The sequence below is a fragment of the Hordeum vulgare genome, chromosome 6H (genome assembly GCF_904849725.1).
Source record: "Hordeum vulgare subsp. vulgare chromosome 6H, MorexV3_pseudomolecules_assembly, whole genome shotgun sequence".
NCBI lineage: Eukaryota > Viridiplantae > Streptophyta > Magnoliopsida > Poales > Poaceae > Hordeum > Hordeum vulgare.
Genome location: NC_058523.1, coordinates 552632006 through 552644578, shown reverse-complemented (window position 1 = coordinate 552644578; position 12573 = coordinate 552632006). Strand labels below are relative to the sequence as shown.

General features: G+C 45.8%; 1 protein-coding gene across 1 annotated transcript; it reads left to right on the top strand.

Annotated features, from left to right (window-relative positions):
* The first annotated feature begins 10063 nt into the window (after nucleotides 1-10063).
* Nucleotides 10064-11426, top strand: LOC123402570 (probable carboxylesterase 15). Its single transcript, XM_045096491.1, has 2 exons — nucleotides 10064-11173; nucleotides 11260-11426. The coding sequence occupies exon 1, from the start codon at nucleotides 10109-10111 to the stop codon at nucleotides 11162-11164; it is 1056 nt and encodes a 351-aa protein (XP_044952426.1). The 5' UTR covers nucleotides 10064-10108; the 3' UTR covers nucleotides 11165-11173; nucleotides 11260-11426.
* Nucleotides 11427-12573: the final 1147 nt, after the last annotated feature.

Below are 12573 nucleotides of genomic sequence, written 5' to 3'. Positions count from 1 at the left end.
GCGTGCCACCAAGAATGCTCCGCCGCCGCCCGCTCCGGATACAATGCCTGAGCCTGCCACGGATACAAAGCGGGAGCGTGCCACCAAGAACGCTCCGCCGCCGCCCGCTCCGGATACAAAGCCTGAGCCTGCCACGGATACAAAGCGGGAGCGTGCCACCAAGAACGCTCCGCCGACGATTCCTAAGCCACAGAGCACCCCAAAGCGCAAACGGTCGCCCCTCCCAAAGGTATGTCATGCAAAATACTTCACGACCCTTCCATCACAGTATGACTTACACCATAAGCCTGATGACTATACACGCACATTGCAGAAGGAAGTGAAAAAGAGCAGATCACGTGCAAGCCCTCCACATGACGTCGACCAGCACAACACAAGTCCATCTCGATCACCGGCGCCGGACTTGGGTCGTCCGTCTCCGCTGCCGCCCACTCCGGATACTAAGCGGGAGTGTGCCACCAAGAACGCTCCGCCGATGATTCCTAAGCCACAGAGCACCGCAAAGCGCAAACGGTCGCCCCTCCCAAAGGTACGTCATGCTAATCTTCCTATCAGACCTTATGACTTACACCATAAGCCTGATGACTATACACGCACATTGCAGAAGGAAGTGAAAAAGAGCAGATCACGTGCAAGTGCAAGTGGGAGCAAATCAAGTTCAACTACAAGCAAGAAAAAAGCAGACGTTCCACAGCTTGGACAACAGGCCAAACAGTCGATCCCACCCCTCAAGGTGTTAACCGAGAATGTTCCCCCTTCGGTGCAGGGGCTAGCTTTAGAAAGAGCAAAGGAGTTGGCGGCTGCATGTGGTGTCTCGATTGAAGAATTGCTGTCTTCCCAAGACTACAAGATACCCAAGGCTGTGGTAGCTCCTAAGCCACAGTTTGTCATGGGTGAGCCTTTGGTCAGCAAAGATGATCTCCCAACAAATATGTGTTACTTGCATCAATGGTACTTAAGTGAATCAAAGAATGGGAGAACGATGATCGTGCTGAGTGTCCCACGGGAGTGCTACGGCCGCCCCGAACAAATCCATATCGACTTTGATGAACTCTTCCAGATGTACAATGACGACGCCCTCGACAAATCGCTTATGAGTTGCTATTGTCTGTAAGTTTTTCAATTCGTTGTCTACATATAACTTGTTTAGTTATTTCAATTCATTGTCTATATATAAATTGTACTCTATTATGCAGAATGAAGATTCTGGATTGTAAAAGTAAGAGCATCCTAAATATTGGGTTTATTGACCCAGATAAAATACATATAGCGACGCTAACTAATTATTTCAAGGAGACGGAGGAAAACCTTCTAAGGTTTCTAACAGATCAAAATTTCTGTGACCACATACTATTTCCATACAACTTCAGGTGAGGGTCTTTACTCTGTTGTGTCCATTCACTTATAAGTGTAATTGATAAGTTACTGACACACACACACACACACACACACACACACACACACACACACACACACACACACACACACACACACACACACACACATATATATATATATATATATATATATATACACACACATGTGCAGCTTCCATTGGATTCTGTTGGACATTCAAATTGATAAAGGAAGAATTGATGCCTTCGACCCATCGAGACCCTTGGAACTGTTCCAAAGCCTGCAGGACATGCTCCAAGGGTAATTTCAATCATTCTTGCGCTCTATCGGTCTCTTTCGATGATTTTCTGATATATATATTAATGAAAAACTTAGCAAATCATTATCCTTGTCGGGCAGGGTTTGGAAGCGGTTCAAGTGCGTGACTCCCGGTGACTTTCCTGAGAAGTTGACCTTTAGAGCGGCTCAGGTAAGTAGTAGTATGATATACTTCTATTAATTTTCAATACATTTATGATGCTAGATTATTATTTTGATTATATATATATTCTATTCTCGTAAAGTGCGACCATCAGCCACGAGGAACGCATCTATACAGATACTATGTTTGCGAGACCATTCGCACGTTTACCTCTGAGCTCAAGGATCACAGATTCGACGTAAGCAATGAACATTCACACCTCTATTTTTACCCGTCATTCTTTGTTATCATGATTGAAATTCATATTCATCTCCTCTTCTTATATATAGCACACGGCCACGAAGGTCCTACCAGAGCAACGCGCGATTGCTGTTGCAGATGAGCTTGCGAGATTTCTGAGGACGGAAGCTATAGATGACAAAGGACGATTTAGTGTAAATAGGGGCCATTACTGATGTTCATCCATGTAATCGAATAGACGGGCTCTAGTCCCGATAATTCAGATCTGCATATAATTGTATATATATGCTCGCTTGTAAGATAAGTTAATCTTATATATATACGCATAATTATTTCTATTTAAATTATATGAAAACTAATTCCCGAACACCAAACGAGGCATCACGTTAATCTCCCAAACACCTAAACCCTAAAACCCTAAAACCCAAAAATAATTTCATTAAAAAAAACCCCAAAACCAGCAAAATCTGAAAATCTTTAGTCCCGGCCCGTGTAACGAACCGGGACTATAGGTCCTGCCCGTGGGGCGCTACGAGGCGCCCACGTGGAGCACCTTTAGACCCGGCTTGTAACAGGGCCGGGACTAAAGGTTAGGCCTTTAGTCCCGCCCCTTTAGTCCCGGTTGATGAACCGGGACTAAAGCCCCTTACGGTCCGGAGCTAAAGGTCCCGTCCCCACTAGTGATACCACATTGTTCATTCGATTTACGGTTCGTCGCATGCTATGCCCATCACGGCTTCAAGACGCTTTACTTATAAGATTTTCTGTCCGCCAAACAGCATACATACATACATACATACATACATACATACATACATGAAATGCAAACCATTTCATGTATGGCGGCGGTCTTGGCAGCCTCCTTCTCCACCTCCTCCTCGTACGACCGTAGCTCCCTCACGGCCCTTCCGCACGCCCGCGTCTTGATCCTCAGGCTCCTCAGAGTCGCCGCCGTCCTCAAGACGCAGAAACTTGGTTGCTTCTCCGGCGAGGCCTCGCGGCGGCGGTGGCGGCGTCGCTCTGCGTTGCGGTCGGCTAGGCGGTCAAGCTGTGGGCCGGACCCAATAAGATAAGGATCAGGTCGGCCCAGTAGAACAGTCGAAGCCACACTCTTGGCAGTGGCCCGTAGAACGTATGGGCTATATCTGGCCTACTTTACCTTAAAAAAACACAATCTGGCCTCTGCAAGTTCGAAGGAATGCTAAGAGAGGAGGGAGCAACTATTCATTTTTTAACCTCTCAAGAAAAACTACCTTATTTTAGACAAAAAAAACCCTAACTTTTTTGTTTTGTTTCTAAAAAAAGACTAACTTTTTTTGGTTTATGTGTTGGATGCACCCACGGTGGCACGAAATTTTCTGTTTTCCGCACGTGTTTTTGGATTTATTTTTTTGCTTTTTGCCTATGTTTTGACGAAAATCATTATTTGAAGGTCTTTTGACTTTTTTTGCAAAGCACAGTTGTGCTTCTTGAAAAAAAAACATGCATTGTTTCTGGCGAAAGCACGATTGTGATTTCGTGGAAGCACCTTCTTCCACGAGAAGCACATGTTGTGCATTCACGGAAGCATTGCCTACGCGTTCACGAGTTTTGCTTCTCGAAAGACACAGCTATGCTTTTTTGAAAAAGAGAAAATCATCGCATGTGATTCTATGCCATGCACATATATGCTTCCGCAAGAAGAACAATCTGTGCTTCTCTGAAAAAGGAAAAGTACAACCCGTGCTTATAGAAAAAATTGTAAAGCTAAACTGTCCTTTTGGGCTTTGATTTTTTATTCGATTTTTCAGTTGTCGTTTTTTTCTTCTTTCTTTTTTCCTATTTTATTTTTTTAATTAAAAAGAGGTTCGTCAAGGCCTATTAATAAGGGATCTTGTTTCGTCTAACAGTGAAATAATTATGTATTTAAATGCACAGTTTAATATTTTAAAAAATGAATCTACCAAAAAATGAAAACTTTTAGTCGAGACAAATGACGCACATGGAATGCTCAACTTGTCAGCGCCTGAAAAGATGGAGAGTAACATTTACAAAGGTAATTTAATTACTAGGCCAGCCGAATAGTATGCATACTTTCGAAGTATGCATACTAGGCCAGCCTAATAGTATGCATACTAGTGAAATAATTACGATTTCGAAGGAAAAAAAGATCAAAGGACGACTCATGTCTGGTGCTCTCATTACTAGGCCAGCCGAACAGTATGCATACTTTCTGTTAACCTGCAAAATACATGCGTACAAGGTGATTCAAACCCACGACGTCCTTCTTCTTGATAAACCACAGTAACCATCTAGGACACTACCATGTTGTGATTACTTACTACCATTTTCTTATATTTTTTTATTCTTAAATTCTTGGTCTTTTTTATAATTGTGAATTATTTTCCGAATCGATGAACTTACAAAAAAATGATGAACTATTTTCAAAATCAATTGTTTTTTTAATATATGTATTTGTAAAATCGATGATCTTTTCTCCAATTTGTTATATTTTTATAAAAAAATGATGATTTTTTAAAATGGATGAACTTTTTTATAAAATCCATAAATCTTTTTTGATATCACACAAAATTATGAGTATTAAAAACAAATGTCGTTTTTTTCTACCAGACAATAACCAACACTAAAGAAGGGGGAAGCAGGGGGACTAGGCTATGTAGCGAGCGAAGCGAGCACTGGCGAAATAAATGCCATTCTCACCATTTCCCCTTCTTCTATCAATAGAATGATACACACTTTGCATATTCGCGAAAAAAGAAGAAACATGCAGTGTCCATGGGAGCGAACTCTGCTAGGCCGCAGCACGGTTGTGCCATGGGTGAGTGCCAGATTACTTTTCGCTAAAGGCGCCTAATAGGAACATTCCGTGTACATTCTAAAAAAAAAAAAAAAAGGATCACTTCATGTATTCGACCGTCGTTTTGGCAACTGAAAGTGGCTCATCTATTTCCCTTCCTTCCCTAGCCTCATTTCTAGCTAACCACAGAGCATAGAAACCTTGAAACTTTGAAACATCACAATTTTTGCTTGATCCGCACCCTCGGCAAACCATGCAAGCAGCTGGCTCCTCAACGTGCTCTAAGGACCAACTGATCCTGATGTGATCGTCACCGAAGCCCTCAACTTTGAGCATACAAGCTTTCAATTTTTTGCTGAATGTGGGCACTCCCAAAACCAGTGGTACATCGTTTCCTCTCGCCACAAGCTGGACAAAGCACATTTTTTTTTCCGAATTGTGTTTGTTTGGGGCGGGCAAAGGGGCGCTGCCCAGCCATGCCAGAGCAAATCTGGCCGGGTTGCCCTACCGTCGGCCGCAATTCGTCTGGTGCTATATTTTTGTAAGAAAAGTAATAAAAACTAAACATAGACCGCGTCCATAGCCATGCGAGCGGCCGAAGTTCATGCTTGTCAGAGCGCCAGCGATCATCACACATGCTAGCGTACAAAATAATCATCCCTATAGTTCACGTCGGCACCTGTCACAAGAAACAATCATAGTTCATGTGTCGCGGCCCCTACTTCATGCTGACAGACAAAACTGGCATACAAAATGATATCCCTCTTTTTCATAGCTCAATCTTCTTTATCGAACATCACCCTTTTCTTCTTGTCAAACTAAAGTCGTGTATCCGGGGACAACGCACTCAAGTCCATCGTCATGATCTTCAACTCCTTTGCCCTGTGTGCGAGCGCCACCTTTTTTTTTTTGCTTTGATCTTGGCATTTTGGTGGCCAATGTCAAGATTCTTCGTTTGGCTGGCCTCCTCGACCTGAAGCTTCCACCTATGGACGACCTCCTCCTTCTCGAACTTCTTCGTTTGAAGCTCCATGCAGGCTTTCATTTGCTCATCTTTCTCTTGCCGCTTCCTCTTGTCCCTTGCTTCCATTTGGGTCATTATGCCTTGCAAAGTTTCTTGCGAGGAGAATGATGCGCATAACACTTCTTGTCCACCTTTGAGTTGGTCTTGCCCCTCAGCCGCTTCACTCCTTCAAGCTCAACGACGACTGTTGTCCTTTTATTCTTCTTCAGGGCATGATAATAATCTCTAAACTTGGGGCAATCTTTCATGAGCGTGAGAGCGTCCAATATTGTGTGTAGTGAATGGCTTGTTCTTAAGTTGGGCCTTGAAGGCTTCCAAAGTTTGGAACCCCTACATAATAACACTAAAGCCAAAAGTAATATTGAGCACATATAAAACACAAGAGACATAAAGAAGTGCTATAGAATCAAAGAGAAGAAGTTGCATACCATGTCACCCAGTCCTAGTCCACTCGCAGGACATGCTTCAATGCTCTAAGACGCAACATGGAATTTGTTGCATTCTTGTTGGATAAACCAAAATATTTTTTCAATTGAGTTGATGCCGGTTCGCTCGAAAACTTGTAGGGCGGGAACTTCCTCCATTCATGAAAGGTTGAATGAACTCTCCCCCAAAAGACGATCCCTTTTTGCTCGGTGAGGGTCTTGGGATATTGCCCTATTTCCATCAAACATTTGCAAACCAACTTGTCTGCATCTTTGTGTATGATCCAGTGTGAGTGCTTTGCCTCCTCTTTTGTGCGTAGGATCTTAGGGTAAGCTCATCTATGAAAAAACAATGGATCCTCCTCAATGTCACAACAGATGTATTCATGCCACGACTCAGCTTGATTGTTGGTCAGCACTTGCTCATCACCATCCTCTTGGTCCCGACCATCTTGGTTTTGGGTCTCGTTGGGTTCGAAGCATTGGACGTAGCCTTTAGGGTGGAAAGCTTGGTCGTTGCCCTCGTAGAATATGTCGTGCATGAACTCCTCGTAGTAGGTCGGGTCAGCCGCCAATGTCGGGTCGGGCGTAACGTCGAACAAGTTGCGGTCTTAGGGAAGGTTGGCCATAGGAATCTCCCGTGACCGCTTCCTTTGCATCACGGTGGACGACTAACCATCATCAGATGCAAGCGTGATGTTGAGGTCGATGATGGACGGGGGAGCGGGTGGGTCGGCGTGATCACGCTGCCCTTCAGTGACGTAGAGAAGCAAGACACAACATGGGCGCACGTCAGATGGGGATGAAAGTCTATAGTGTCGCGGAGGAATTAAGCGACTGCCCCTATGAAGGGCAAACGATCAACGAACCGGTTCTCGGCACGGCCATGACGGCGATGCTAGGTTGAACCCTAGAATGATTAGGGTCTTTAGTGACGCTGCATGCGTCGCCTTGGCGACGAGAACATCGTTGCGCTCGATGGTGGGCTCGTGTTGCGAGGCGGCGACGTCGAGGACGGCCTGGGCTTTGGCTTTCTTTTGTGCACATCTCGCTCTATGGCCAACCCTCTTTGCACTTATTCACGCGATCTACTTTCATGTTTGTTCTTCTTGAGAGCAACTCCAACAGACCCGCTATAAAAGCGGCACGCTGAAAAAACAGTGTTTTAGCGCGTGTAGCAGACGTGGGCGATCTACCAGCCGCTGAAAACTAGCACGCACTATACGCGGTCTAGCGTGCGGATTAAAACTACATCACACGTGGTGTATTTGGTGCGCCCGCTCCTGCGCGCTCAACAACAACGACGTGCGCGCGACTCTCCCTCCCCCCACCAACCGCCAGATCCTTCAAGGCGTAGGCGCCGGCACCCGGATTCTTCATCCTTGCTCCGCCGCGCCACCGTCACTTTCCCAGCCCTTGCCGGCGCGCCGCCACTTTTTTCTCCACCTCCCCCGCTCGTCGCCGCCGCTTGAGCGTACCATCCGTCCGACGACCAGCGTTCGGCGGCCGTTTGGAGTTGAGCGCTCACAAGGTGTTCAATGAAACGCTTGCAAGGTATGCATATTTCAACTTTATATTTTGTAGATGAATTTGATGCATTTTGTTCGTAGTTTTAAACTAGTTCCAATATTGTAGATGAGTTCATCCTATGATTCTTCCGACGAAGAATTTGATATGCAAGAGGAGGATGACCTCGCAATAATTGTAGCTATGCATGTCAGTAAAACACCAAGGCACGTCAGAAATTGTGGAGGGATAAGATAGATGACCACAACAAATTGATAAGGAACTATTTTGCGAAGGATGCCACATACCCTGATTCCTACTTTGGACGCCGTTTCAGGATGACGTTGAGTTATTCAAACACATTGCAAAGAAACTGACGGGCCATGATCAGTTTTTTCAGCAAAGGAGGAATGCAGCCGGAGAACTAGCGCATATCACATTTCATAAGGTTACTGCCGCTTTGCGTATATTGGCATATGGTATTCCGGTGGATCTTCTTGATGACCACTTGGCCATGGATGAGAGTCGAGCCATCATGTGTGTCAAGCGCTTCGTAGTCGGAATTGCGCAGGTGTTTAGTACGGAATATTTGAGAGCTCCCAATGCTGAGGACACCGCAAGAATTTTGAAGATTGTATGCATTGGAATTGGAAGAACTGCGGTAAGGCATAGCATGGTCAATTTCACGGTCAAAAAAGGTTCAACTATAATCCTTGAAGTAGTGGCCGATCAAGAGACTTGGATTTGGCATGCTTTTTATGGAATGTCTTGATCTTTGAATGACATAAACGTTATTAATCGGTCACCACTTATGAATGAGATTGCAAATGGTGAAACTACACTGGTGGAGTTTGTAGCAAATGACCATACATATAACTATGGCTACTATCTTGTGAATGGCATCTACGCAGGTGGAATACATCTGTGAAGCCGTTGACGACACCGCAAGGTATGAAAAATCTTGATTTCCACAATGCTCAGTCGACGGCTAGGAGAGAAGTGGAGAGAGCTTTTGGGATTTTACAAGCCCAATTTGCTATTTTGAGAGGACCGACTAAATTTTGGATCAAAAGATCCTTTGGTATATCATAGACGCTTGCGTGATCATGCATAACTTGATCATCGAGAATGAGCTTGGACAAGATTTAGACTATTCTCAGTACTAGTTGTTGAGACATCTCATGCGAGTGCGGACGACAGCTGCGATGGTAGCCCGATTTATTGCCTCTTATCATGCCATTCGATGTGCCGAAACCTTTAGAAGGATATAATCAAGGAGTAGTGGGCCTGATGGTAGTCGACATGTGTTTCGGCACATCGAATGGCATGATAGGAGGCATGATTTGATGTGCCGAAACACATGTCGACTACCGTCAATAAAATGTTGAAACCTTTAGAAGGATCATACAAATCTTTAGAAGGATTTAATCAAGGAGTAGTGGGCCTGACATGGCCGTCAAAAATAGTTTGATGTTGTATGTTTCATGTTGTATTAAAAAATAAAATATTTGTTTGAGCTGTAATGATAGCTGAACTATTTATTATTGATTTAATTTATTATGGTGACAAATGTTGTTTGGACTAGACGCCGACGCTATAAATATAGTGGGCCTGTATTTTGCAGCGTTTGCTGGAGCGGCAGTACATCGCCTCATTCTGCGACGCCTGCTGGAGCGGGAACGCTGCTGCGCGCTAAAAAGGTCATTTTGACGCTGTAATTTTTTAATGCGCTGTGCCATAGCGCGCCTGTTGGAGTTGCTCTCGGGATGGCGACGCGGCGATGGCATCATTTGGGGCGGTGGCCATGGCAGGAGCGCTAGGGTTAGAGGGGTTTTCAGACACGAAGAAGGAAAGTGACCTATATGCTTCGACGGACGGGTCGAAGGGGACAAGGAGTGGCGATTCTAGTAGGAAAGATTCAACAAGCTTAAGCCTATCCTTTAAAATTCTATTTTGATTAAATATTCCATATGACAATTACGATCAAGATGCTTTACATGCAACAATTTCAATGTATTGGCTAATTAGGCTTAGTAAATTGATGTTTTGAGCCTATCCTCTATTATTACGCTCGATTCGTCACTAGGGATAAGGGCGTGCGTCCCGCGTGTTCATGCGTCTCGATTCAAATACAATCTAAATTTAAATCAAAAATAAATCGTGGATGGATAAAAACAGACACACGTCTGTTTGGATCAGCGCATCGGCGTCAGATTTATGTTCGTTTCGTCTTAAACTGATAAAACGGACCACGCACCAAATGCTGAAATGCGGTTGGGTGTTGGAGTTGCCCCCGCAAGACCGTTCATCCTGAGCCAAGCCAATCTAAACGTACCCACATGTCGACTATACCGTCCTCGCCGGCGTCCGCTGTCTCGGGTTCGCCGCCTCCGCCGCATGTGGTGGAGGACTGCATGGGCATCGTGCAGCTCCTGAGCGACGGCACCGTGAGGCGCAGCCTAGACTACTCTCACCTGCCGATGCTGAGACACGTCCCGTCCGACCTGCCCGTCCAGTGGAAAGACGTGGTGTACGACGCCGGCAACGGCCTCCGCCTCCGGATGTACAGGCCAACCACCGCCGGCCCCGCAGATAAGAAGCATCCGAAGCTCCCGGTGCTCGCCTACTTCCACGGCGGAGGCTTCTGCATCGCCAGCTTCGAGTGGCCCAACTTCCACGCGGGCGCGCTCCGGCTGGCCGGCGAGCTCCCGGCGCTCGTGCTCTCTGCCGACTACCGCCTCGCCCCCGAGCACCGCCTACCCGCCGCGCATCAGGACGCGGAGACCGTCCTCTCGTGGCTCCGCGACCAGGCTGCTGCCGGCACCGACGCCTGGCTCGCCGAGTGCGCCGACTTCGGCCGGGTGTTCGTCTGCGGCGATTCCGCAGGCGGCAACATGGTTCACCACGTCGCCGCCCGCCTCGGTTCTGGCGCCCTCGCGCTCCGAGACAGGGTGCGCGTCGTCGGGTGCGTGATACTCTGGCCCTACTTCGGCGGCGAGGAGAGGACGGCGGCCGAGGCCGAGGCCGAGGCCATGGCGCCGTCGTCCGAGTTCGACCCTGGGAGGAACTTCGAGCAGATGTGGCGGCTGGCTTTGCCGGAGGGAGCGACCAGGGACCACCCGGCGGCGAACCCGTTCGGGCCGGAGAGCGCCCCGCTCGATGGCGTGCCGTTCCCTCCGGTGCTCGTCGCCAAGGCCGGCCGTGACCGGATGCGCGACCGGGTGGCTGAGTACGTGGCGAGGCTCAGGGCCATGGGGAAGCCCATCGAGCTCGCCGTGTTCGAGGGGCAGGGCCATGGCTTCTTCGTCTTCGACCCCTTCGGTGATGCCTCAGATGAGCTGGTCCGAGTGGTCAGGCAATTCGTGTGTACGTGTACGGTGGCCGGCCATGGGTGATTAGCACATGTAATCATATTTTCAAAGAAAGTGCTGAATACTTTCGATTACAAATGTAAATCGGATGCTTACTAAATTTACATCATCTTATATAGGAGTATAATGCACCGTATGGGAAGTGGCACATCATGTTGGATCTGTGCAAGCTTCATGCATGCTTTGCTTTTCTCGCCGGCCATGGGTGATTAGCACATGTAATGCTCTTCTCGCCGGTGCTTGTTTCATATATTCAAAGAAAGTGGTGAATACTTTCGATTACAAAATTTACATCATCTTATATACTCCATCCTTTCCTAAATATAAGTCTTTTAAGAAATTTCACTATAAATTACATACGAAGGTATATAGACATATTTTAGAGTATATGCTCACTCATTTTGTTCCGTATATAGTCTATAATGAAATCTTTTAAAAAACTTATATTTAGGAACGAAGGAAGTATAATGCACTGTATGAGAAGTGTCACATCATGTTGGATCGGTGCAAGCTTCATGCATGCTTTGCTAGCAAAAGAACAGGGGAGGCGAGGAGGCCAAATTTTGCTATCCACACTATTCCAAAAGTAACGCTACATCTATAAAGGCTTATTTAATTTTTTACGTATAAATTAATGTGTAGAATTATGATTGGTAATTGGGAGATGAGGGACCCCACCCCCACTGAAAATCAGGGAAGAGAAGAATTTGTTTGAAAGGTTAAATAAACATTTGTAAGTCTTTGTAGGTCTAGTATTATTACTATGCCAACCATTAAGGAGACATTGGCTAGGTTTTTTTTTTAACACGACGTTGGCTAGGTTTTCTTGTGCATGCAAGGAGCTTTTTTGACTGACGCGCGCGATTAAGGGTATCTTCAATGGTCGTATGATCATCGTTGGTAAAATTGCCACATAGATGATTTTGATGACATGGCACATAATAACGTATGAACTTGAAGCAACGGTTCACGCACAAGCTCCGAGGCAAGCATGGTTATTTCTTCACTATTTAGTGAACCCGCTTAGTTATTTTTACATACGATTAACATACAGTTCATTGAAGAGCTTGTATGATGTGCTGTTGGTTGTTGATGTGGAGACTTATACCAACGATTGAACATACAGACTGTTGAAGATGCTCTAACAGGCATCTGCTATCGAAATGAACAATGTGGGGGATCCTATCACTATCAATGACGGGGCAACATCCTCTGTCCGCCACACCACAAACGAAATAGCCAACCATTCTACAATGTGATATCTCATCCCAAACATGCTCAATCATGTGGGTGGAAACGATGCTTTAATTGCCTCCTTACATCTATGCTAAGAGTACTGTTCAAAAAATATACCGATTCAACAATTTATCATCCGATTTGTCGCTACTTGATTGTTGAACGATAAGATTATGCCATATGTCATCGTTTATGGG

Coding starts and splice junctions, on each gene's coding strand:
- LOC123402570 (XM_045096491.1), top strand. CDS start 10,109: ATGTCGACTATACCGTCCTCGCCGGCGTCCGCTGTCTCGGGTTCGCCG.